We start from the raw sequence: 27,016 nt of genomic DNA on the forward strand, positions 1-27,016 counted from the left end.
TGAGCAGTTATGTAATCTTTTATTCTTTAAAAATAGTACACTGGAGTTTTTTAAAATCATCAATAAGTATTTCCTTTTCCCAGTTCAGTGTCTCTGGGATAAAGTAAAACAGCTTAAATATTCAGTGTTCATGCAAAATATACCAATAGATTTACGCTACTACACAGTTTTCCAGATTGTGTATTTAGCTTGATACTATTACACAACAGTTGGTCTTCAAATGTGGGAGCTCTGTTATAATTCAGCTTTTTCCTTTAGTTGATCTTTCATACATCGATTCCTTCTTTTTAGCCTTTAATACTGATTTTTTTTTTTGTATTGAGCAAGGAACCTGGACACTCACAATCTGAAGGTTATTCTTATCTGATGCAGGAATGAGAAATCTATGCATATCCTTGCTTTCTTTAGTTGGCCCCATCAGAAAAAGAGATGATGCAATAAGAAAGTTTTGAGGGGAAGAGAAAGATTCCAGCTAAAGTAGAGCATTAGTAGTCATCAGCTAGAAAATAAAAGGGTTAAGAGAAACAAATAATTAGATTTTCATAATAGGAAAGAGGCAAGAAGAATATTTGAGAATTTAGTGAATTAAAATGCTAACTCTTACTTTCAATGGTGAGAATACAGGTGCTAGCAGATGTGCCTCTGTTGTTGACTGCTTTACACATATATTCCCCTTCATCTTCTGGGAAGGTTTCTGGCAAATAAAGGCAATAGGTATCTCCTCTTTCAATGTACTGATAGTCCTCAGAGTCCTGCAACATTTCCCCCTCAAACCACCATGTAACTTCAGGTTTTGGTTCTCCAGTAATTTTTACTGTAAATCTCACTGGCTCGCCATCAACAACTGATGTGTTTTTCAGTGGCTTCTTGAACCAGGGAGCTCCAGATCGAGCTTGATCATCCTCATCTTCGCAAGTAGAACCATTAATAATGCTTCCCTCTTCGTCTTCCTCTTCTTCTCTTTTCTGTTGTAAAATAAGTCAATTTAGAATATCTTAAGTGGCAATAGCAGGCTGACTGCTAGTGATATGTATTCAATTACAGAAAAGTTAGCATGTTTCTGAGAAGGGGAAATGCCACACCCATCCTCACTAGATAACAATGCACAGAATCTGGATATGGAACAGGCAGTAAAATTGATTTTAAAGAGACTGGAATCTTGGGGTAAAATATAGGCATGAATGTAGATTCCATTTTCAGAGCATTTAAAGAATACAATGAACTTTCTTTGTAGTTATCTCTCTCATACTCTTCAAGAACATGTGAAAACACCAAAAGCAATTTTGCATTACTGCAGCAATTCACAGCAGCTGTTCAAATACAGTGTTCCTTTTGTACCTCTGGCAGTGTTGCCATCAGTGGTAATTAGCTGCTAAGTTAAATGACACTTAGGACTGAAGTAAAGGTACTTCATAATTTATACCTTCTGTAATGCCGCATCAATTTCTTTTTGCTCAAACTGCATGCGTAGTAATTTCTGTTCTTCAATTCTCCTCTGCTCCTCTTCTTCCCTGGCTCTTGCCATTTGCTCAAAACGGGCCTTCATGTTTACTTTATGAGTAAATGGAGCCTCTGATTTCTTGGCTGGTCTCACATCTACCTCATCATCCTTGGGAGAAGAATTAAAAATTAGAACTTAACTCATTTATTACCTTTTAAATTTGTATGATAATAAAACTAGTTTTGTAGAGCAGTAGTTCTTAACCAAACAAAAACACCCAGAGTCCTGTTTTTGTCAGAGGCTTGTTTAAGGTCAAGTTTAAGATCAGGTCTTATCATAGTTTATCCCAGGGATAAAATATCCCAAAAATATTTACAAAAATAATTTCAAAAATGTTAAGTAGAAAAATACTAAAGATCTATTTTCATATAGAAGTAGAATACAGTCTTGTGACAATGGTAAATTCTTAGGGACTTAATTTTCATGCCATGATGTTATGGTAGCTTCAACACCTAACACAGGTTGACCTTACAGAAACATAATTACAGTGTCAGTCATTAAATTAAAAGCTCAAAAATAAAAGGTAGTCTTTGAGCTGATACTGCAGTGACTGACTACTGTCAGTGTGAGGTTCAGATCAGGCTTACTACTGTGAAGTTTCCTGCACTGCTGCATGCAATTATGTCATGAAGGCTCACACTGGTGTTTTGGGTCACAGAGGGTAGTGTTGATTTATTGGTTAGACTGATAGCTTTGTTTCTTGTTTTTTCCCTTCTGAAAAAATGTGAGATGTTTCAGTCTGAGGCACAGATAAGTAGGCATCCTTTTCTACTCTATCCTGAGAAATGAGTAAAGATGATACAAAGACTTGATCTTCAAATGGCATTGTTTGAGTGGGATGGGGGGTTGGTTTGTTTGTTGGGGGTTTTGTTTTTTAATTCATATGGTGGCAAATGAATTAGAGTTCAGAAGAAGAAGCAATTCATGTGATGATTAACAGATTAATTCTCAAATATGAATGTTTCAAGCCCTCAGGCTGGCAGGTTTCAGGTTCTTAAGATTCTGAATTGAGGACTTTGAGCAGAACACTAGATCTCTGCCTGACCAGGTGACTGATAATACACTGGTGCTGTTTCCTTTAGGGATGCTGAGGTGAGACTTCCTCATGCATCCAAAGGAGGGAACAGAAAAGATGGGAGAAAATAGTTTTTGAAATAAAGCATCAATCTTTGGTGAAAGCAGCAGCATTGTCCACTCCTGGATCATTAATGTGCCAGCTAAGTGTATTATTAACAAACACAGAATGCAACTTACCTCTTGAAATTTTTCAGCTTCCCTTTCTCTTATTTCTTCATCCATTGCTCTCCTCTTAGCTCGCTCTTCTTCAATCTTCTTCTGTATTTCTTCTTGAGACAATTGTCCTATTTTTTCAAACTTGCTTTTTAAGTTCTTGGCCTGAATAGAACCACTTCTTTTTAGCTTTATTAATTCTTCATATTCTTTGCTTAGCTCAAAAGTTTCAGATTCTTCTTCCAGCTGTTCGGAAATTACAGAGTGTGTGAGATGGAAAATGCCCTAGTTATTTTTACTACCTGTTCTCCACACAGATAGGTGTAACTTAATACACTTGAACAGTTCTCTTAGTTATGTGAAATGAACATATAGACTTTTCCCTTTCATTTATTTTTTTCCTCACTATTCTTGGGATTACTGTATTTGTATCACATCTAAACTTGATACAGATTTTAAAATATCCTACTTGAATGTACCCTTTATTCAAGGACTGCTGGCAACAAACCACCCTTCACAGACTCAGAAAACCAGACACCTAGCAATACAAAAAAAAACCCCTTAGTTATCCTGGACCCATAATTTACCTTTCTAACTTGCTTGCAATGTGATAGGAAATAATTTTCTAAAATACAGCTACTTTGTTAAACAGAAAAATTTACTTTTACAGAAAAAGCAAATGAGATTTCAGGATATCACAGCTGGAAAAGAAATGGCAGTTCTGGATCATGTAGTCAAACCACATCTGAAGTTGTAATTGTTGATATTTTCAATCCCTCCTTTCCTGACCTCTGACTGACAGTAAAGATGTATATGCATTTTATTTGGTTGTCCCTTTCTCTCCGTTCTTCCCTAGGATATAAGACAAAATTTACTTGAAAGGCTTGCAAGCTAGAGCCTTTATTACTCACTCTAGCTTTGCTTAACATAAATAAAGGTAGTCCTCTACCATTCAAAAGGGAATAGCAAAGAACTGCCACCCACAGTCAAATCACATTTAAGTGTAAAGTTCATGAACGTGATCTTTTAGACATTGGGTATGCAAAACAAATTTGTATGTGATTTTTTAAAATCCACTATGACAGTCTTCAAATTGTTCATACTCTGATTAGAAATAAACTGAGGCCACTGTCATTCTTTCCTAATTAGTTAACAGCATTCCCTTGAAGAAAAGCAAGAATTTTACTCTTTCTTACTTTCTTTTTTGTATATTCATTTGGGAATTAGATGTTTCTGTTCTCCTAATACTGTAAATATTACATAATTGTCTTAGTAATACTGTAGAATTTTCAGAAGTAAGTGTAAAATAAAATAAAAAATTTGGGACTGTGTTTTTAGTTTAAGGGTAGTGAGGGATAAAAGCATTTTCCTTCCTGGTGGATTAGTGATAAAAATATGCATTTTACATACAATATTACATTTTTTAAACTCGTTTTTCTATTTTTGATTCTTTTCACATAATACTAAAAGTTGATTTAAAATTCCTTCTAAAGGAATTTTCAGTTAAACTTTGAGATTTTAGTATATTAACTGAAATTATCTATTGCGTTTTTAGTAATATGCTTAACATATCCTTTGATATACAAACCTCTCCCATTTCTTGTCTTAACTGTTGAAATTCTTGCTTTTCCATTTCCAACTTTTGCCTACGCTCTTCTTCTGTGCGTCTCTTTTCTTCTTCCATTTTTTGTCTCAGCAACTCCTCAAAATTAATTTCCAGTTTACCAGGTATGAGAGATTCTTGAGAAACTGTTTTAAACATCTCTGGTGATTCCTCATCCAGCACCTGCTGGAAATTCAGAGTGTTAATGATACCTCCTGAAGGTACCTGTGATGAAATCACAGCGTTGCTCAGACACTTCTAGTGCACTAGTGCACTTCTAGTGCACCAAGATAACCAGGCACTTCACATCTGCCACAGCACAGGAAGGTGCAATATGACAGTGAGGGTATTCCTCTAATGTTTTAGAAGAGAGTGTGGTTATTTGACTTTAGTTCTCTATTATTAAAATGGTAAACTTCAGTAATGAAGATGAAGGTCTTTAATAAAGTGCAGTCTTTTTTTGCAAGATGATGGAGAGGATGTCCTCTAAATGCAGCTTTGGGACCTGAAGCAATTAATTCCATTTCCTTGGCTATCACTAGTCAAAGTGCTTGTGTTGAAATGTCTTTGCTCTTAGCGCTGAAGTACATATAGCTGTAATCTTTTCCTAAGCAAACGGAATTATATTCCTATTCTTAAGCAATATTAGTATTCCCAGTAAAGATAACTGAACAGAATTTCTACAGGAAACTCTTCTTGTGCACAAATTGATTAAACTAAGTTATGCTGCCAGTTCATTGCTTTGTACAACCCAACAGGAAGAGTTTCGTCCTTTCCCTCTCCTTTTCTCAGGCTTCAGAGTAGAGTTGGGCTTAGGTAGTCATTGATGAGCAGATTGCTTATTTTGTAGGCTAATGCATTAGAAGATGGTAGGGCCTAGGAAAGGTGATTTTCATTACATCCAAAAGCAGGAAGTATAAGAACAAATATTTTATCAGACTGCATTTGTCAAAGTAAAGCATTACTAAAATATGAAGCTATACGCTACAAAAATGGCCAGGTAGCATGACATGAGTTACAAAGAAAGATTTTAAAGTAATTTCTTGATAAAACCTATATGAATGTATGTTGTGCGTGTAACTGTAAAGTATTAGCAGAGATTGTTCAACAGGAACATTCTGTAGATAAATGTGAGAAGAAGTCAGATACTGATCTAGAACTGTGGTGATGTGGCTTTAGGCACTACTCCATCAGCACGTTTGAAAAGCCTTGTGGCAAACACTGGAGAGCCCAATGTGCCTTAAACTGTAGGCATTCCCAACAGTAGTATTCAGTCAAATGCTAGAAAGAATTAAAGGAGCAAAACTTTCATTTGAGAAAGCGTTTTGACTAGCTTTGTAAAGAAACAGAAAGTAAACTGTTTGTTTGGGGTTTTTTTTAAGATTCTTTGGCACTCCTTTTTCTCTTCATTGCTACTTACTGCCGTTGGAACTTACACCCTTCACTGCTGTTTGTGCCTTTGTAGTTCGTACCACTGTCTTGACCTACTTTGCCCATATCCTTTTTATTTGTCACAGCTCTTTCAATAGTTTTTTTGGCCCAATCCCACTCAAATACTGCTATTCAGTATAGATTTCTTTCAGATTTTTCCTCCGAGTAAGCTTACAGTTGGACTTCAGCCCCACCATTCCTTCCATTCTTCATTCGTTTTGCATAATGCGAGCTGAAATTGTGTGGAGTCAAAAAAACAAAGCTGTAAACTATTTCCTTTAATGAAAACAATGCATAGCCACATAATTTTCAGAGGCTAACCACAGCTAAATTGGCAAAGAAACGTGAAAGTCTCTTGCTTGTGATGCATTAGTTCATGCGCTCATCACTTCAAGAAGATACAGAACTGAGTGAATAGGAGAAGCATTAATTCAAAATTTACAAACACACAAATGCATAAACTTTAAAAAGCTGTGCATAAGAGCAAACACTAGCAGCTGTCTGTTCTGCATTTTTGAAACAGTAAATTGTGAAAAGACAATAAGGCAACTCACGCCTGGTTAAAAAACAGAGGAAAAAATTCAGCTGAATTGTGTGACGCACAAAACCCTTGTGGTTAGTTCAGTAAATATTTTAGCCATATTTTGTGAAGTGAGACCATACTTCTTTTTTTCTGCAAAGTGGGAACAGATGGTAGTGAGAAACAGTCTTGTAATAACCATAGTTTGCAGCACAGTCAACCCATTTTCAGTGGGCAGTGACTGATACTAAGTGGAACTTTTTTTTGTTCATGGTAAGACAGTTTTTTTGTGCAGTCTCTAATGGAAAGAGACTGACAGGGTGAAATCACTTCAGTCTGGAAGTGATCACATTGGTGGGTGGAAGAATGGAAATATAAATGTAGCATGAGTAAATGTGAAATAGAGAGATCCTTCCAAAAGGAGGTGGTGTTTCTATTTTCCAGCAACAATATTACTACTACTGTGGGTTTCAAAACTAAATTAAAATTAATAAACATGAAAAAAGTTCTAAAATAATGAGAATTTAAATGCTTCAATAAAAACTGAATGTGAGGTTTTACAACTTCTGAAAAGATATTAATAATATGTGCTTAAATTGTTTGAAAGCACATCTGCATGGCTGCTGCATTGTGTAGCCGTGGAAAACAGGGAAAGCATGGGCTTGTATTTTCTGTTAAAAGTAATAGAAAATGTGGTGTTCATATTCAGAATGCTAATGAACAGAAAATTTTCCAAAATATGTATATGCTGAAAATACATTTTCAGTTAATTTTTTTAATTACTGAATGTCTTCACTGGCTGCTCTTACAGTGCAGTCATAGACTCTGTGCTGCATCTAATGGATTAAACCCTGTTTAATCAGCGAGATCTTTCTTGCCCAGACACTTGAGCTTAGATTCTTGCTACATGGAGGCAGAAAAGAGATTCTCAAGAAAGCAGGAAAAAAACAGAAGACAACACGTACTTTCTTTGCTTTCCTTTAGTTGTCTGCTGGCTTTTCATAAAAATTGTAATGGCAGAAGTAAGTCCAGCAGCACTCTCTTTTTTTTTTTTTTTTTTTTTTTGTCTTTTCTTTTTTTCTTCCTTGTGGCTTTAGCTTCTATTTTCTCTCTTTGGAAGTATGGACAGACACTATTTTCCATAATTTCTTACCAGTACAATATCAAATACAAATTTACATAGTAGTTTCTCTAGGGATTTTCAGCATGGGGGTCTCGTCTTTGGCCCCATTTTCAGGCAGAGCTGGCAATATTAGTAGTCATAGAAAGCTTTGATTTGTCTCAAAAGCATTGCTTTGAATGATGATGAAAATTTTATTAGGCGTGCAGTTGGTCTTTCCCAATAAAACCACAGAGGGGAATGTAGGAAGGCACTGCCAGATGGGTGGGTCATTCCACTGTTCTATATGGCACGCCTTGCCCTTCCTTTTGAAACCTACAATCCCTAGTTTTAGTTGGTAGTTGTGCAATTTAATACTGTATTTCCTGACATCCACCAGTAAGTAACTCGCATATACCCCAAAGTCTGCTGAAACTTGAAGCTGTTGGAAGAAGCACGAAGAATACAATGAAAAGCTCCGTGCTAGTTATTTTTTATAAATAATGTTGCCACCCTCTGTGTTTTACCTCGTAAGAGCTGACAGGTTGACACCCTGTAAAGGCAGGAAGATAAACTTGGAGAAGGAAAAGGAATTGCACTTACTCCCCAAAGAAACCAACAAACTCTCCTTGTGAAAATGTTTTGCTTTCCCACTTTGTTACATGTAGGATAATTTGACCCATTGGACACATCTGGTTTTGACTAAATTATTTGAAATTTTTCCTAGGCTTGCTGTGAGGAGGGATTGTTCTGGCATGATTTTTGATAAATGAACTTGATTAGTTTACACCCCTACCTTCTAATAAGTAGTGAGGTGAATTAATTAACGAAGGAGTTGAAGCAGGCATTCCTAACTGTATTTAAAGCTTTTTCGCAGAGCTTCTTTCTAGTTCATCAGAGACTTAGGTAAAAATTAAACTATGTACTAAATGAAAATGCCATACCATGTTCTTCCTTGCTTCAGCAAATGCTCTTTTCTCCTCTTCTATGCGTCGTCTTGCATCTTCTTCTGCTTTCCTCTTTTCCTCTTCTCTCCTCTGTCTTTCTATCTCCTCAAAACTGAGTCTGAGTTTACCAGGACGGAATTCTTTAACAGAATTTTCAGATTCTTCATCGCCACCTTCATTTATCTTCAGAGAAGAGGGAGAGGAAAAAAATAGAAAGGACTTATCCAAACATTAAAACATTCTTTACAGTAAACAAATATGCCATTAATGCGTTTGTTTTTTATAAATGTTTTTTTCTCCTTACGGAAAAAAAAATAAAGTGTGTCAAGAGTTTGGCTCCTGTAAGAAACACTTTAGTCTTGGTTTTAGCCAGGGGAGGGAGAAAATAAATGTATTTCAGTATCCTATGTGTAGCTGCTATAATTTTTAAAAAATCTGTTGAATGTCTAATTCAAAGAACAGTGTGTTATCAGAAAAAGGCTGGACAATTACCTGCTCCTTGCAGGGGGCTTGGAGTAGATGACCTTTAAAGGTCCCTTCCAACCCAAACTATTCTACAATTCTATGTTTCTATAATTAAGTACATATTTTATGGTCTCAGAGTTGCATCCTTTACTGTACATCACTCCCTATTCACTTTCTTTACAACACTTTCATAGACCTTTATACCATCAAGTCTTTTTGTTTGCATATAAATTGTTTATACCAATGCATTTACCAGTTAAAAGAATGCTGTAGTTTTATAGCAAAAAAAAAAAAAAAAATCATCAATTAACATTTTGCTATTACTCCAGACTGAGATTTTTCTTTCTTTGCTTTTTAGACATTTAATCACCACTGAAGAAAGGAAGGGAATTGAGATACTCTGATCTCTTCGTTATTGCTTGTCTCCAGTGAACACTTATCTGCTAGTAGAATCGAGTGTTTTGCAAACTGCAATCAAGAACAAAAGAATGAACCATCTTCAGAAGATATCTCAGAGAACTTTATTTGTTAATGGAGGAAATTGACTGGGAACTGTCAGAGATATTCCAGATTTCTGTATTCTACAAGCAGCCCTGGGACTGGGACTGGTATGTGGGACTGGTAGCCATTTAAGGCAATTACAGAAATCTTTTATTTGGAATTCATAGGGGAAAAAGAAAGAATTGAAGGAAATTAACTGCTGAACTCTTCCTTTAAGAAAACTTTTGACTTCAAATTTTGACAACCACTGATAGCAGATAAAACTGCATGTTAGAAAATTCCAGATACAGAATTTGTGAACTACTTTATATTATATGCATATACATAAGGGTAGGAGATGTGAACAGAACTTCAGTTAGAATGGCTAGTGACTTCATTAAGTTCTCTCTCCTTCATTTTCTTTCCTTTTCTCCTTCACTAGTGCCCACCCCTAAACAAAAAGAAAGTGCATTATTGACATAACGTCAAGGTTATTGGTGCAGAAAGGTTACGTGATTTATTGGAGGTGGAGGAGCAAACCACAGTTTGGGTATTTGCCTAAACCTAGAAACCTCTCAATTTGGACCAGTTAGGAATTTCAATGTTTCAGCTTTCTGGAAGTTCACTGTTTTTGTTTTGGTTTTGGTTTTTTGGAGAATACAATTTTTTTAAAATGTTTTTGAAATATAGTCAACATAGTGATCTTGAGCTGTTTGTCCAAGAATCTCCAATCATAATCATATTCTCTTTACGTTAAAGTTAGCAAATTCCTAGAAACAGTATTTTCAAAGATTTCAAGGAAGATTAAAATCTCATTTCTAATTAATCTTCTTTGTAGGTGAATTAACAAAGTCATAATGACCATGATTGTACAGGCGAAAGATACAGAACTTAGAAAATGCTTTTGGAAACTAGTGTAGTACAGTGAATAAATACAGATCTAAACTATCTGGTATATCTTATGCTAATACTTTAGTATGATCAAAGAACAAACTATAGTGAGGTCTGTTTATAGTTGATCTAGAATAAGTTTGGCTTATGGTAAAGAACAGATAGGGAGGCAGTTTTACAAGTAATATAAAAGAGGAATTGTGAGATACATTTCTGGCAACTTGAGGCTTAATCTAGTAATTTCTAGTATATGTTGTTTATGTCATAATATATGTCATAATACATACAAAAGAGCTGACCTGTCTTTTTTCCCTTTCTTATTAAGAGGAAAGTTGTAATTGATGTATTTATCGATCATCTTATTCATAAAAAAATATGGGAATAAGAGATAGCATTCTGTTACTACAGAATGTTTTCATCAAAAACTGGTTACTGAAACATCTGAAGCACTACTTGAGAACAAACCAGACAACTGATTATCTTCTGGAGGACTTACAGCTGAAGGTACTACTAAGTGTAGGTATAAAACCTGCTAAGATTGCTGTCAAATTTAAAATACAGAAATTTCCTGGTTTTACTAAAAGAATGCCTAAAGCATTACGCCAGCATGGTTACTGAGTTAGAACTGAGGTCAAAAATATGTCTTTCAAAAATTCATGGTGATGCAATTTTCAGACAGCTTGAAATATATTTAAGGAATACGAAAAAGAAGAATCAGATACAGGAAAGAATGTAAAAGCATATCCTATGAGAAAATTCTGTCACAACATGAACAAAACATGTGTTTACCATTTGCTGTCTAGCTTCTTCAAAGGCACGTTTCTCCTCTTCTAAGCGCTGTCTTGCTTCTTCCTCTGCTTGCCTTCTTTGATTTTCCTGTCTTTGTCTTTCGAGTTCTTCAAATGTTACTTTCAGCTTACCAGGAGACAAAGACTCTTGTGCTTCATTGTCTTTATTTTCATCCTATGCAAGAAAAATGAAATAGTTATATCTTAAATAATAGATATTTATTTCTCAGGTATTTGTAGATGAGTGGTTTACCATGATAAATGAAAGGCACTTGGTTTCCTTAAGGAATTGGTTTTGTTCCTCGTGTTTTAGCTTCATTTCTTCATCCTGTCTCTCTCTTTGTTCTGCTCTCTCCTTTCCTGTGTTCTCAAAGTTTATTTTCATCTTCCCAGGTGTTTTGGTGGATTTTACAGGCACTACTGTAACTAGCAGTGAATCATCACCTTCCTGTCCAAAGAAATATTTATTACATTTTCATAAAGTTTGACTTCTAGATAGACTAATTTCTTAATGAAACTGCTGTTTTACCTTTGTGCACCAAAACTTCCAAAAGAATTACTCGTATGGAGTATTAACAACAAGAATAAACCCATCTGCCTGAGGCAGTCACTAGTTTCCTGTAATATCTGATGAGCATCAAAGCTGAATTTTACTTTAAACATAACTGCTGGCAAACTCCTTAACTTCTTTGCATATTTTTTCATTAACTGTTAGTTATAAATAGTCATGGTTTGGAGAAGAACAGGTGAAATTTTGAATACACAGCAATTGTAGCCACACTGTAGTTCCAGTCTTAAATTTACTGAGTAAAAGAAATACTGTGGTTGGAATAAGCCAGTAGTTCTAGGCAGCAACATGCAATTTGTCAGGTAATTTTTTTTTTTGAAGGGTGTTGCTGCTTCAAAAATATTTTCACAACTTACTTGCCAAAATATATTTTATCCAGTTTTTTTCACAAGATACTATGATTAACAACGATGCTGTCAAATAACTTAAAACTAGCGGGGTTTTTATTTGTTTGTCTTTCCAAAACTGTGGTATGAATGTGATTTTCTTGTGTTAGTGAAAGACAATAGGACCTTTGGACTTAGCTTTCTGAAATTAAACATTTATTTGCAAGACTTAAAATCCAAACCTATATGGTAAATTAATCAATTTAAAAGAAAAAAAAAAAACGGTTAATTAAGGTGCTCGAACACCTTTATATTGACAGAATCAGCTTTTAATTTCAAGTTTAAGGCAAAGAGCTTTTAACATGATACTTGCCAAAATGAGAGGACTTAGAGTATCATTGCCAGTATATTTCAAATCATTCTGGTGGGTTTTTACATTAGATTTTAGATGTTTTTAACTAACCACGAAGTATTCACAGTGCAGACTCTTATTTCAAACATAAATAAATTCAGTTCAAGTACAGACATATAGTTCCATATACTTAAAAAATTTGTTAGCTTCTTGGTTTAATTTTAATTAGTTATTTGTGTGCCCTTTTCTAACTTTTCCCAGCCCAAATTACAATAATAAAACAAAGTGAATAAAAATATAGGTGAACATTTCTTTAAAAAAATCTGATTACCTCTGCTGCTGATTCAGTTCCCGTATTGTTAAAGTCATCAATCTATTAAATGAGAATTTCATATGATTACATTACTTTGGCTCTTTGCCTTAGATTGCAAACACAGAAGTGGAAATTCTTTGTGTATCAGTGGTATGTATGTAGCACTTAAATTTACAGAGACAGTAATGACTGAACCAACCTTTGCTGGAATACCTCAGATAGGTTAGCTTGTTGAGGAACGGGTAACATAACATAAAACATCATAGAGGAAGCACGTTAAAACTTTCTGTAAGAATGCTAAGCACTCTTAACGCTTCGGTGATGAACTGAGAAGAGTACTTTAGATGTCCATTCTTCATGTATGCATTCCAGAGTTGTGTAAAAAGAAAAAAGCTAAAGCAAGCTTATTAATTATTTCTGATTCAAGTGATACTGTTTTCCCCTCAGCTCCTGCAAAGCGCCTATTGCTGTATTTGCTTCATTTGGTGTCTTTATCTGTTACTGTCTAAAACTAACATACTTTCTAAAATTCTACATGATATGTACTTCTGCCTTTCAGAGTAGATTAAATAAATGCTAGATACATTTCCAGTGAAGAGTCCAGTTTTAACAACATTAAAAGTCTTAGTAGAAAGTACTATCTAAGTCCTTGTTGAAAACTGACTTGTTCTGTAGCACTGTTTTTCTTTTCTTACAACAAAAACAAATCTAAATTAAGTACTGCTGTCTCTTGGTTCAATAAAAATTTGCTTATGGTTCCAGTCTATCATTTAGATGTTGACTCTCAATGCAGTATTTGCAGCACTGAAGGAAACTTACAAAAGGAATTAAATATGATACTCCAGTGCAAAATTCTACAAAAGACAAAATTTGCTTTACTGGCATCAACAAAAGTTGGAATCTGTTCACATATATATGCAATAAAGATTCACAAAGTGGCAAAGGAATAAAACATCATTGGAATTGTAATGATTTCTGATTTTTACTGCATTAGTATCTTCTCATTTTGCCTGCTGATGGCATGTTCCTCTTCTTGCTTGCCTTCATTCATCTATCACTGAACTGTATTCACTAATCTATAAGCAAAAATTACCTAAAATAAGGGTTGGTAAAATATAAGAAACATTTTTTAATTAGTTTAGTAAATTCTGTAAACTCTTTTCTGCATATAACACCAAAAATTGTGCCTGATTCACATTCCGACCATGTTTATGCCTGCCTGGTTTCATCTGTAACTCAAGTTTAGTGCTTAAAATAATTATTCCCATAAAGAAGTGATGATGAAGGTTCTTTGAACATTATTCCCTATTTCCATCCCACTGAGCATCTCCTATGTAAATCATCACTGAAATCTTAAGATCAAATCTTCCTGATCAATACAACTTTTTTCTTGTGTTGTTTACAAATATATCCTGACTATTGTGATCAGATTAACATACCTCCTGTGCTTTTTTGGCTAATTCTCTTTGAATTTTTCTTTTCTCAATCATATCTTGTTCAATTCTGCGTTTTCTTTCCTCTTCCATTCTTTTTCTTTCTTCTTCTTGCCTTTGCTTCTCCATTTCTGCAAACTTGCCTTTAACAGTTCCTGTGAATGTGAAATACATAGTTCACTGGTTACATCTGATATTTATCTAGTGAATTATGAGGCCTTTAAAATCGAGCCTCTCTTACCTATTAGCTTTGGAACATAACCTTTTTCTATTTTAGATGATTTTGCATCATCGTCTTCATCCGATCCAAGCAGTTCTTTCATCTGGGTGATGAAACACAGAAAGTAAACTGTCTTTATACCTTAAATAAAATTCCAATATTATTGTCTTAAAATAATGTGAAAGCATTTTCACATTTAATATTGAATATTAAAATAACACAAAATATTTGCAAAGAAAATAACCTCCTGCTTTCTCCTGTTCCATTCTCTCTCTCTAACATATTGTTCTTTTCTTCTTTGCTTTTCATCTCTAGATCTCCTTTGATTTCTTTCTTCCCTTGCTTTCTGCATAGCTTCAAATTTATCCTTTACATCACCCTTGTGAAGCTTGGGCACATAGGATTTTTGGACGGGTTTAGATGAAGAAAGCAGAATCTTGGTGAAGATATAGAAGAAATGAAGATAAGAAAAAGAAAGTTGAAACAGATGGACAGAAATATTCTGATAAGATTGGATTAGAAAGAATGTAAGAACATAAAACAGAAGTGCATGTGGGATTACAAACTTTGTGCCACTTCTCATCATCTATTAAGCATTATTGTATTTGTTCATAAATAGTAACAAATACTAAAATATCCAAAACAACATTTAGCATTGTATTAAACTTAGGCTTTAAGAAACTGTAATGAATAGCTACATAACTAAGTATTTAATGTACATTTTTAATTACTATGGCTTTAAAAATTAGATACAGATTTATATTGTTGCTTTGACTCATAAGCAGTCACAATAAAGCCTCTACCCCTTGCGTTTAAAACAGAAATCAAGACACAGACATATAATACAATATGTATCTTTTCTTCTGCAACACTTCAACAGCCATGCGTGGCTTTTAAACAGATAGTATTATTTATTCATTTTAACTTCCAATACATTATATTCTTACTTTTTTAATATTTAGAGAAACTCAGAAGTCCAGTGATTTTATGTTATAAAGTGTCAAGATCGCTGGACTTGATACAGTACTGGACACTTCTTTGCCAACGCTTACCCTGTGCGTGTCCAAACAGTAGAAGTTCCCACTTTTCAGAACTACTGTGAAGTTTTCCCTCTTTTTACCGTAATGACTACAGAAATGTTCTCAATATAGTAATGCTGAGAAAACTGTCTGAAAACATTCCATGTTTCATAATTTTCACCTAAACCGATAGTTTTTGTTCCTGCTTTTGTTTTTCTTGTTCAGTGAGTCTACATAGAAAAAGAAATATTTGAAGTAGCTTAACAGTCACATTTTAGAATTAAATGTGAGTGTTGCTCTGAATTTCCCCCCAACATTAAAAGTTTCTTCATATTTTGTTATCTTTATTTTGCCTTCCTCCTCCAAGTTTTTTATTTAATAACAGTGAGAACATATTTCACAGATTCCATCAGATCAAGGTTTCCTTAAGCTACTTTCAAGTTCCCTTCCATTATCTTAAAATAACAACAACACCAGCGGACTTCCAGTATAATTGGTTGTCTTTTACAATTGTTTGTAATTACTTTTTTTTGCAAGCATCAGTTGTAAATTACTACATTGCTTTGATTACTTTAAAATTGGTACATACCTCGGTTTTCTGTGCAATGTCATTCATGGCTACTGTATTGTGCTCTGCACCTGGTATGTTTAAGATTGCTTTCAGTTTCTACCTAAAAGAAACAGTTGTAGTTATATTCCTTTCTTTTCCTTTTAAATGATGCTTTATCCATCTTCCTGTAAATAAGTTTGCATAGGCTGAAACTGATGTATCACCATTTCATTTGGTCCTCTGAGGCTTTTGAAGACATGAATAGGTTCTAAGTATGCAACAGTAATTAAAAGAACAAGCTTATGATTCACTATTCATGCTCATAACCCCTCTATATAGTCCTGGATATTGGTTTTTAATTTCCATTTAAAGTAAAAAACCAAACAAAACACCCACACTTGGAGCCAAGCTCTGGCTGCCCTGTCCAGTGTGTTACAAAACTGTTTTTCTCGATACCCATGCTAGCAGGAAAGGAATGTGCTCTGCGCCTCCACCGCTCCACCTCAGCCTGATGTATGAGCCAGTGAGCTCAGGTTGCATGAAGTTTGCAGAGTACTTAAAATACAGAAGCTGAATAAAAGGTTTACTGCATGAACCCCTCAGAAAACAAAGGAATGTCATGCACTGGTACAATTCATGTGCTGAAGTAGCCTGGGACATAGGGACCTTCTAGCCTTCATACAGGGCTGGAGCAGAAAAGTAAAGCCCAAAGATAATCTTTCTCGAGGAATTCTGTTCCACCTAAACATCTCAAGTGGAGGTTACTGCTAACCTTCACTACAACAACATACCCTATCTATATGGCTTCATCTTAAAGTAATTTGAAAAATGATTATTCCATAGTCTGATTTCCATATTATGTGCAATTATTTGTAGGAAGATGATTATGTGTACAGGTCTGAGAACACAGTTCAGTTTTTGAGCTTCTGGATCAACTTTGTCTTGAACCTTTCTGATAGGTCTAATTACCTGAACCCCTTGACAGTGTCACTAAGATTGCTGACAGCAGTGAGGCCTACCCTCAAATCACAAATCCGAAATTTTCTTTAAAAGTGCAAATGCTGGAAGAAATTTTCTTTGCAAATTCCTGCTGTCTGAACTTCCAAGAATGTGCCCGTCCAACAGGTTGTGGGCCTTCAAGATGGCAGGTCCACTTCTGCCATTTGGATTACTGCCATATCTGCTATTACTTTAGGCTACTGTCCAGTTCTTTGGCATCACTAACTCTTAATATGCTTGAAGGTTAGCCAGCTGGCTCTAAAACATTTTGAATCTGTACGTCATCCTACCCCTACCTTTGATGCTAAAAGATATTGATATAAAGCAGTAGGGCATTACTAAACCTGATACCACACAGGTTTGCACTTTCATCCCTCTCCGTGGCAATTAAAACTTGAGCAGGAACAGCAGCAGCACCCTGCCTCAAGGACTCCTCAAGGCAGATAAGTAATTTCTAATAAAGTCAATGCAGAAGTTTTAAGAAAAAAAATATAAGCACTCCTTGAATTTTGCCTTGGGTCCATGAGGCAGCAATCACTGATGATTTCTTTGCACGAAGTAGGTGCTAATAAATTTGTATACGTACTTACTTCAGAAGAGATTTGTTCTCCAATTATGAAGCTATACAATCTTAAGGTTCGGTCTCATCCTTTTTTTTTTTTTATTTCCCTGAGATCAACATATCTCAGGAAAAGCTGTAAAAGCTCCTCATTGAAGCTTCCCACTCAGAAAAATCCCAGATTATAATCTTTAACACAGCCATGAAAAAAAAATAATAAATTGAGCTTCTTAGTAGGCTTTTCTTTGCCTATCCAGTCTCATCACTCTAGCATTTATCTGACACTACTCTTTATTATTTTTTTTCTCCACGTTTTACCTTTCCTATGATTAAACGAGATCTCTCAGGAAATGTTAGTCAGGTGTAAGAATGTTTATAGTAAAGTACTAGACTGCAGTTCCGCTTCCAAAGAAAGTCTACATGGAGATTTTTCCTAGAAGAGAAATTTAACCTCTATCCTTTGATCAATGGTCCTACCTCTGGAATTGAATGGAAGAGAAAATGCCATTACTAGAATGACTTGACTGGCTGTAATGCAGGGTGATCTCTAGGAAGTTTCAAGTGAAAACTTAATACAAAGCCAATAATACACAGGAAACTAGGCAATAGATTAGAAATACGCTGTAAAAAAAAAAAAAAAAAAAAAAAAAAAAAAGATGCTATTTTCATGCATCTTATTTGTTTGCTGTAAATGGGTAAGCTGTCAGCTCCGATATGTCGGGATTTATTATGATCATAGCACTTGTTCAACTTTTCACACAGACTCCCTAAAGCCTTACTTTAGGCAAAATAATCAAAGTGAACAAAGAAAACCATAAAGTGAACACAGAAGGTTTGATGGCTCACAAGTTCCAAAATCCATCTCCTTAAATTTAATTCATTCCTATTTCTGAAAGATGGTCAGAGTCCTCAACAGATCGAAAAATGTTGTGCGGCTTTGACCAAATAAAAAAACCTCCCACGAACAATAAAATTCCCCTTCATTAGAAAACATAGAAGCTCTTGATTTTCAGTGGAGTGATTAACAACCTCACACAAGACAAACACCAGCGTTTTCCCTAACTGAACACTACTCTTTACAACGGGAGTACGAAGCCAGGACTTTTTTTAAAAGTCTAGTTCCTCTGTGATTTCTCCATTTGGGAGGCCCCCCTGCTGTCCTACGGCTACTGTGAGTTATAAATAAGCCCTTCACAGCACAGCCTAAGCTACGTTTACCATCTGTCTCCTCTTTGTGCTCTGCTTGCAGGGAAGTCTCCATTTTATAGGAAAACCATATTGTGAGAGTTGGAAACTCACTACTGGCAGCCAGGGCACTTAGGAGAGGAAAACAGAGTCCACAATGTTAAGATATTTAACAAAATATTAAATAGAACTAGAAAGAGAAGGGGGAAGAGCGTGATGTTCATCATTTATGTCCTTACTGTAACTCATTTGGAATGACACTACCAGTTGTTGTACTAAATTACAGATACTAAAGTAGATACTAAAATTATCGTGCATAGGGGAAGATCCTGAACTGGCACAAACCGTCAGCCTCACTGCAGCCAGTGAGTGACGACAACTAACACCAGCTGTCTAAACATCACATTTTGTACAACAGAAAATACAAAACTACTTCCACTCACTTTTATTTCCTTCATAAAATCTCTATAATTAAAGCCTAGGATGCTCAGCAATAATTGACCCAGATAATTCGATTTCATACACAATCTTTTCCTCAATCTTTGAATGTATTGCACTTCAACATTTATTGTCAGTCTCATATTATAGAATAATCTGTGCAGATATGACGTTATTTATAAAAACATATTTATTATAAAGGATTTTGTCTATGCCTGTCTATATAAGTACTCTTTAACATGACAGTGCCATGCAATCCAACTACTGCATTAAAAAAGTAAAATCACCCTCCTCTGTAGAAAAGGTCTGTCTGTTAATTCCTTACTCTCTTCAGGTACTACTATGGGGTACAGGGGCTCCAGAGCAAACGTAGTGGGGGCTGAGAGGCTGCCCTGTTACAGGGAAAGCCCTGCTGAGATCTTCTGGTTCATGATTTCATGTTCCAGGATATCTTCTGATGCTAATCATGGGTAGCAGTAAATTGTGAACCGAGGTCCCCAAAACAAAAATCAGCATATTTTGCCCAATACCATAGTTCCTCCACCCCACCTTGTGAGTTCCTCCACCCCGCCTTGTGTCACAGCAGCTGAAGAGAAAGAGTAGGATTTGAGCTCAACTCTTGCTGACTTCACTGACAGGATGTCAGAGATCAGGGTACTGAAATGTGGTATCAAGTGCTGGACGTGAAGCCCTACTGCAATTTGCTTCTTCCCTTCTTTGATGACAGAACACAGCCCATCTGCCTCTTCTCTGAAATCCTCATGGCCAACTCAGACTGAACACAGTGATGGTCCCTGTCCCCCGCTGTCCTTCTGCCACAAAGGAGAGGTCTCCTGGTATCCTGGAGATAAGCTGCTGCTTCCAGTTGACCAGCCCTACTCTGCTGGTAGCACTGATTCCAGATCGCCTGTAACACCTTCACCCGAGCGGACGTGGCTGCCTCCAGCGCACAGCGAAGGGTCACTGCTATTGCTTCCTGAGCTGCTCTTCCACCGTCCTTACCCTCCACTGGTGCTTTCCCCCCACTGCCTTCCAGAGGACTCAGCCACAGCACGGCTCCTTGTTAAAGGAGTCTCAAAGCTGAATATCCCAGTACGGCAAACGGCAGATTGTCTTCTGCCACCGAGGAAACCACTCATTTAAAATATTCTAAATGCAGTTAGAGAAAGTATTTCTCAGGCGTGCCTTACACCACCTACCCAGTTCTGGTATTTCACCAGACCGTGCGCTTTCCACGTACACTAGGCACAGCCTCACACTTCTGCGTGTTCCTTCATACACTTGGCCCTCTTACCAAACTATTATTTTACAGTTTAATTGGACATTTTTTCTAAGAGATCTAAGGTCTCTTAAGATCTGAAATCTAAGGTTAAGAGTACAAAGTTTTCTAGCATGCAGCTACTTGCCGAATAATTTTCAAAATATTAATACGTTTCATTAAACATGCCTTTTTGCAGTTGTTCACTGTGTCAGTAGAAGCTCTTGTTTACCTAAAACAAACTTGATAACAAACCGTTTGTAAGCTGTCACGGAAACCCAGTATTTTCTACTAAACCACGGTGTCTTACACCTCAGGATCACTTGGGGATGAGGCAGAACCTCTACATGCGCTCCGTCCGATCGCTGCCTGACAGCAGACCGACAAAGCCGAGCTGCTCATTACGTGGAGAGATGCCGCTTTAATCAACTTTCACCAAACGCGCATCAGCCCTGCGGGGGGGCACACGCCGCGCCTTACGCGGGCCCTGTGCCGCCTGTGGCACCGGCCCTACCCGCACTCATTTCATGTCAGCCCCGCTACGAGCGGCGCCCGCGGCGGGCCCGGCCCCGGCCCGCTCCCTGCCGCCCCCGGGGCGGCGCTGCCCGGCGGCTGCCGAAGCCTCGCTCCCCGCAGCCCGGTGCCCCCTGCCCGCGAGGCTGCGGCCGACCACCCCCGGGCGCTGCTCCGCCGGCTGCCCCCGCAACCGAGGGGCCCTCGGCGGCGGCCCTCGCCCACTCCGCGGGGCTGTGAGGGGGTGGCCGGCGGCGCGGGCTCCCCGGCGGCGGAGAGACGCCGCGCTCGAGGGGCGGCGGGAAGGAGGGGGCACAGCGGGGCGGACCCGCAGCCCAGGCCCCGCCGCAGGACGGGGGAGCGGGGCAGCGGAGCGGGGCGAGCACTGTGGGAGTGGCAGGGAGCGATGCGGGGCTGAGTGTCGGCCTGACCCCTCTCCCTCTCCCCCGCCCGCGCCCGGCGGAGCCGCTCTTACCTGCGGGCGCTGCCCCGCCGCTGCGGCTCGGCGCGGTCCCGGCGGGCGGGCTGGCGGCTGCGGAGCGCCCCTTGGCTGCGGCCGCCGCTCCGACGCTGCAAGTTTCCATAAAAGTCGCGACGCGCGGCCGGCGCCCGCATTCCAGACGAGCCCCGCGCCCCGGCAGCTGTCCCGGCCCGGCCCGCCTCGGTCCCGGCCCCGCAGAGCGGCTCGGCACGCCATGCCCAGCCCCTCGCCGCGGACAGCCCCCCCACACCCCCCTACCGCGGACAGCCGCCCGGGCCAACGGGCTTATTTTGGGCTGGAAGGGCCAGGGAGCTATAAATAACCGGGGGAGGGAGGCCGCCCCCCGGCTGGCGCGCTCCTGGTCCCTGCCGCAGGGCAGCGGGCGAGCGGCGGGAGAGGGCCCCGCCGGCGGAGGGGACGGGGACCGGGCGCCCCGCAGCCTCCGCCCGCGGATGCGTCCCGTCAGGTCGCTGCCTCCGGTAGCGGCAGGGTCTCCTGACCGCGGCAGCCCACCCATCGCCCCCACGTACTCACAGGTAGCGCAGCCTCCGCAAAGCGCCGCGCCCGCCTCCGGGCGCCGAATCTGGGCTGGCGAGAAGCGCGGGGCGGGCAGGGCAGCCGGCGGGGAGGCTTTATAGCCGCGGCCGTCAGGCCCCGGGTCGCTCAACGGCACAGGGCGAGCAATCAACTAATAATAGTAATGTGACAGTTAGCTGATGGAGCGGGGGGGAATCCTGCTAGTGCCAGACCTGCGAGACGGAGCACGCCGGCGGCTTCAAGCAGCGCCTTTCTCTGGAAACTTTACAAAGCAGAGGCAGAAACATGATTTTATTACATCTGAATACATTCCTTTTTTCTGCTTAAAGATGGCTTGTTTCCTACACGTTGAGTTGCGAGGTCTCCAGGGCAGAGCTTTCTTCTTCCAATCTCACATTGTGTCTGCCGCTCTGGAGCCTAACTTTCAGCTGGATTTATAGATCTTAGGATGATAACCACATGACCTTAGGCTTTGCAAATCTGAACAGCCACCATCAAAGTTAAAACACAAAATGTGTTTCTCTTTTGAAGGACAGCTCAGAAACTTCCCCCCAGTGCCACCCTCAAAAGAGCTGCACTCCTATTTCTGAAGCAAAGGCACAGGATTTCAGTTAAAGTAGGGCTTTCAACTTTAGGAAAACAACAGTTCTCAGCAGATAAACACATAAAACAAATTCGGGCAGATCAAAGCATATATCCATTGCCCTTCTCCAGCAGTAAGGATTAGACGCTTTATGTTCTCCATTTCGTTACTTACATTGCCCCGCGAAGGAAGTCTTATTCCCTGACTGGAGCTCACTATAGCAGTTTGGTTTGGAAGTAATTGTGACAAAACTAATCTCCTAAAACTGAAAAAAAGAGAGACAGTGGCTTGGTGTAGAGAGATGAATGCAATTAAACCACCCTGGTTAGGATGATCAGCAGGGACCTCGCCTGCTGACCCACCCTGCCTGTGTCACACCACTTGCATCTACTTTGCCTGCGCCCCGCCTGCCAGCCCCAGTAGCCACCCTCAGGTTGGGGGCTTCTCCTGCCTGAATCACTTTTTGACTTCCAAGACTGGAAACACCAATATTTGTCTTTTTAGTGGATCATCAGCCTACATGTTGAAAATTTATCACTGCTGTGGACCATTTAATAGAAGCAAAATCAAACAAGGTCAACAAAATCAGTTTAGACGGGAGAGCTCAAAAGCTGTTCCCATTCCATTTCTTTTTCATGTATATATTAAATTTTGTAATACTTGGGTTTTTTTGTTGTTGTATTTCAGGGAGCAAATTCAAGTTTTAGATACAGTTATATAAGCAACAGTCATTTCACTGAATTATTTTATTGAATATACACAACTGCAGTTCATTTAGGCAGTAGAAAGTTCACAAATACACATACTCTGACACTTGATTTGACACGTTTAGTTTGACAGAAAGCAAAGACTACACAAGTGAAGTATAATAATCATTATGAAAACATTAAAAGTGAAATTATTATTACAACTAAATTACAAATGATATAAATATTTGATTCTTGGCTAATCCTTACACATTCAACATTTCTGATCTTAGGAGTACAGTTATGGCAGAAGAGGATGGCTTTTAAATTTAGCTTGTTCTTATTAGCATGGAAAGTGCCATTCAAAACTATGTAAAAATTTAGAGACTATAAACTAAACTCTGATTTTGATTCTGAATTCACTAAAGCAGAATTGCATCATACTATCATTGCTTTGGCCACTTGTGTTTTCAAAGAGGGTAGACTTTTGAAATTCTTAACCCATATGGCTGGTTATCAAGAGATATCCTTTATACATCTTCTGGCTAAAGTGTACACACCTTACGTTATAACAGAACTGATTCCAGTTTTGTGTTACAGAGAGACAGCTATCTCCTATTTAAATTCACAGCTCTGTCTCTGCAGAGTTAGGAAGGACGATGTATGTGGCTGCTATTTTTTGGAAAAGGTCCAAAAAGACCCAGAGGAGATCATAAGCCTACTCACATGTACCTGTACATTTCCTTCTTCCTCTCTCTTCTTCTCCCTTCCCCTCTCTCTTTCTTTCTTTCTTTCCTGTTTCTGAATCAAATATTTGTTATCTTACAGAAACCAGTTACTGTAATTCTTATTCTGGATGGGAAATAATCTGTCCATCTTCCAACCCGATTCCATGGACTTTTGAGAGCTCTATGAGTGCATGGCAGTGTTTCTGATTTAAAGGGATACATTCATTTAAGCCAGATATGATCAGGTTCTTACCCACTTTCTAAATATTTTCATGTTTAACTAGAGCTTTGTCATTGTTCTGCTTAAAAAAATCTTTTCAGTTTCAACAGAAGATCAACTTTTAAATTATCTGGAAACATTTATAATCTCATGTGCAACATTGTTGCACTTCCTTCAGGAGCTTTTTATAAATAATACAAAAATCACTCACTTAAATACACATTTACATCTGTGAAAAAGTGCGTTTCTGTTTTTCTCCGATGAATGTTAAAGTGTAATTTTCTTCATATAACTTTATTAGACCAGACAAAGCACAGCAGACAGTTTCTTTTGACACACCGCAGCCTCCAGGTAGTACTTGCTGCAGAACATGGCATTTACTCTGATACCTCTATTTTCAGCTCTTCCTATTGATTCTGAACTCAACAAGACACCTTACAGTTCCACATAATGCCATTCATAGACTTGCAAAAAGCTGCCAAAATACAGATACTCCTGAGCAGCATGATCAGGGGAGACAAGCATGTTTAAGCTAAGTGAGATGGGTGAAAAAAATCTTCACATTCTGGTACTGAAGACATACTTTGCAGAGAAAAAAAGTAGAGCATGGAGCATGGTGCCAAGGTCAGCAACTTGAATGGTGGAAACAGGTCAACAGCAGCATTTGGAGTTTCTGTTTTACTACACATAGAAGTATACTTTTTAAAAAATAAACTATAATCAGTTGGCATTTCACACAAGTCATATGACACATTTTAATCATTTTTGTGATTATCAAATGAGTACAGCAAAGGAGCAAAATGTCAGCTTCAGTAAAACCTATGAAATTACACAGGCCCTTCTTTTCAAATAACATCTTTTGGGTTCTGTTTGCAACAAAAGTTGAAACGTTTCTAATCGATGTTTGTTTCAATATGCTAGATTTTAACAACATGCTTCTCAAGTATCTGAATATTTAGAATTTCTCTGTAATTATTTACTCTGTATTACTTGACACAGGACAGATTCCTGTGGTCTGGCTTTACGTGGCAAAGCATATGGAAGCGTAGTTTAAAAGCCTAAGCTAACTATGAAACATTGCTTCAGTTTCAAGAAATTAAAAGATTACAGATCATCATTATTTATTACCTCTAGCACAGGAAAAAAAATGTTACTGCAAGTCCCTCATGCCTCCTTACTGTGCTGTGCTCCTGTCTAAAGTTCAGGGTTCCACATCCTGAGCCACAGTCTCGCATTGCACATACATGGCCTCAATTGCTTAAATTTCCTCTGAAACAGACACCTGACTTCCTACAAGGAAGGGAGGAAGACGGAAATGCTTTTAATTATAAAACACTGCCTTTGATTCTCGTTCGTGATTAACAAATTTCATCATACATCCATATTTAAAAATATATTTTGAAATGCTAAATGTGAACTGAGAATGGTATTTGTTTACTTACTGCCACCATATAAAGTAGTAACAGTTTTAGAAAAAGGAAAAGTTTTAAATTAATTGATGAAGCTAGCATAGCTTTTTGAATATAAGTAAGTGCTCTCAAACACCTTCATGATCTTTAGATATTTTAAAACAAAATAAAGTAAAAAAATGCATACTGGAAGTCATTCCTGCCCAAACAGTGCCTGCATTTCCTGCATCACTCTATTGTACTGTAGTACAAAAAGACTGCTTACACCCACACAAATGTCATTTAAGGGCAGTGGCAATGTGTTCAGCTGTATTGCATCTATCACATGGATTGGAAACTGCATATACCGCAGTCAAAACACCTTCTAGATCTAGACACACAACAATTCGGAGACTCTGTAATGAACATTTTGTACTATAAGCCTTTAAAGGCAACAACTCCATCAGCTTCACTTACAAATTATCAGTGCAAAAGTACAGTACTTCATAAATAAACTTTACCCAAATATTACAGAAAAAAGCTTTGGGATACATTAATTATAAATACAGTGGCAGCTGAGCTGCAAATTTAATTTAGGTATATACAACAATATGCTCACCCGTTCTTTTCGCAGATGTACATTTAACCTCCCTGAGTCCTCTTCCATACTTAGCAACACAATACATTTTCAGATGCTTGCTCAGTAACAGCAATGATAGCTTCGGGGTTAGAGAGAAAGGTGGGAAGGAGTCAAAGTGGACTCCATTCCATTTGTCATGGATCTTAAGCTTACTGCACTTTCGCTTCTAAGAGCCCACTGGTCATGACATGCCCGTGACCACTTACACAAGCACTGACATGTCTGAGTGAATCTGCTCCAAGATAGGCCATTAAAAGTTCCGTGTGTCGGATTAATAGTTGCATAAGATCTTCAGCCAAACTCTCCATAGTCGAGTATCTCACCTTTTCAAAATCAAAAATGTCTTTGAGGAAGAAAAGCACTTGATCCTAGTGGGAAAAAAAAAAAAAAAAACCACAAAACAACCAACTTTTTCCACTTACAAGAAGAAAAAAGATATGCAATGCTAGCTATTTCTCTTACACACTTCCTAAAAAACAGCCATTTATGTATTCTTGTGGTGCTAAGACAGAAGTGCACTAAAATAGACTTTGCAAAATAGTTCTAGGCTTAAAAAAAAAAATCAATATGAAAATATTTATTTTCATAGTTTCTCACTGTTAGTCTTTATCTTAGGAAAACACAAATGTATGCCTATAAATAAAGTCCTCATTTATTTTAAGCTGGAAAACTTTTTTTTTTTTTTTTTAGATTAAGATAAGCGGTAATTAAAAAAAAAGTTGCAAACCTTGAAGAAGCAGCATAGGTCATAAAGGGAATTTCTAGGGCCCAAAAAGCCCCATGCCAAAACAGGGCTGATATGTTCACAAATAGCATAGAAATGTGCAAAAAATCCATCAGGCACCTAGTGACATAAAAATTGTAGACAAAAGTTACACAGTAAATTTCATATAAATCTCAATTATATAAAATTAAGTCTTCAGAAAAGAAGGGTTAGGGTTAAAGTCTTAGCTGGAAGATTTTCAACCTAGCTTAGGTCCAGCATCAGTGGTGACAGTAATTTCTCTGATTTACGGGCCCACACACGTACCTTGGATTTTTGCAGACCAAGGTCTTTAATCTTGT

The 27,016-nt window shown here is 38.1% G+C and overlaps 3 protein-coding genes across 22 annotated transcripts in view; 1 reads left to right on the forward strand and 2 right to left on the reverse strand.

The window, feature by feature from the left end:
• FUBP1 (far upstream element binding protein 1) overlaps nucleotides 1-10,923 on the forward strand; it is a 37,969-nt gene extending 27,046 nt beyond the window's left edge. For 2 of the 5 annotated variants that reach the window (XM_086753634.1, XM_086753645.1), the window contains one exon: nucleotides 9,155-10,922. In XM_086753634.1, coding sequence (XP_086609760.1) covers nucleotides 9,155-9,172 — 18 coding nt within the window. In that variant the 3' untranslated portion in view covers nucleotides 9,173-10,922. Of the gene's footprint in view, nucleotides 1-9,154 lie in introns of all 5 variants that reach the window. The other 3 variants (XM_086753639.1, XM_086753643.1, XM_086753640.1) reach the window with 2 other exon arrangements.
• Nucleotides 1-21,838, reverse strand: NEXN (nexilin F-actin binding protein). Of its 13 annotated transcripts, none has more exons than XM_086753660.1 (15): nucleotides 21,704-21,785; nucleotides 21,164-21,258; nucleotides 15,776-15,853; nucleotides 14,412-14,603; nucleotides 14,189-14,270; nucleotides 13,954-14,102; nucleotides 12,533-12,574; nucleotides 11,209-11,403; nucleotides 10,957-11,130; nucleotides 8,329-8,514; nucleotides 4,320-4,520; nucleotides 2,756-2,977; nucleotides 1,424-1,609; nucleotides 605-965; nucleotides 1-499 (listed from the first exon to the last, which is right to left on the reverse strand). In XM_086753660.1, exons 3-15 carry the CDS (start codon nucleotides 15,800-15,802, stop codon nucleotides 486-488), a joined length of 2,031 nt encoding a protein of 676 aa, XP_086609786.1. In that variant the 5' UTR covers nucleotides 15,803-15,853; nucleotides 21,164-21,258; nucleotides 21,704-21,785; the 3' UTR covers nucleotides 1-485. The 13 variants fall into 13 exon arrangements, with proteins under 13 accessions (XP_086609786.1, XP_086609774.1, XP_086609776.1 ...); XM_086753648.1 differs by having other exon boundaries at nucleotides 15,776-15,857; nucleotides 21,704-21,724; XM_086753650.1 differs by lacking the exon at nucleotides 21,164-21,258 and having other exon boundaries at nucleotides 4,320-4,517; nucleotides 15,776-15,857; nucleotides 21,704-21,838.
• Nucleotides 21,839-23,016: 1,178 nt separating this feature from the next.
• Nucleotides 23,017-27,016, reverse strand: part of MIGA1 (mitoguardin 1) — a 41,446-nt gene continuing 37,446 nt past the window's right edge. For 2 of the 4 annotated variants that reach the window (XM_086753825.1, XM_086753824.1), the window contains exons 15-16: nucleotides 26,679-26,795; nucleotides 23,017-26,319 (exon numbers count right to left, since the gene is read on the reverse strand). In XM_086753825.1, coding sequence (XP_086609951.1) covers nucleotides 26,101-26,319; nucleotides 26,679-26,795 — 336 coding nt within the window. In that variant the 3' untranslated portion in view covers nucleotides 23,017-26,100. The remainder of the gene's footprint in view (nucleotides 26,320-26,678; nucleotides 26,796-27,016) is intronic. The other 2 variants (XR_015259244.1, XR_015259243.1) reach the window with 2 other exon arrangements.

Source organism: Chlamydotis macqueenii, chromosome 8 (genome assembly GCF_036417535.1).
Source record: "Chlamydotis macqueenii isolate bChlMac1 chromosome 8, bChlMac1.mat, whole genome shotgun sequence".
In the NCBI taxonomy this organism is placed as follows: Eukaryota; Metazoa; Chordata; class Aves; order Otidiformes; family Otididae; genus Chlamydotis; species Chlamydotis macqueenii.

Excerpts from the sequence above, each read along its gene's own strand:
- NEXN (XM_086753646.1), bottom strand. The coding sequence starts at position 15,802 with ATGAATGACATTGCACAGAAAACCGAG. Across the intron at positions 4,521-8,328 it reads CTGAAGCAAGGAAGAACATG|CAGGTGCTGGATGAGGAATC; the intron begins GTATGGCATTTT and ends CTGAATTTCCAG. Across the intron at positions 2,978-4,319 it reads TAAGACAAGAAATGGGAGAG|CTGGAAGAAGAATCTGAAAC; the intron begins GTTTGTATATCA and ends ATTTCCGAACAG.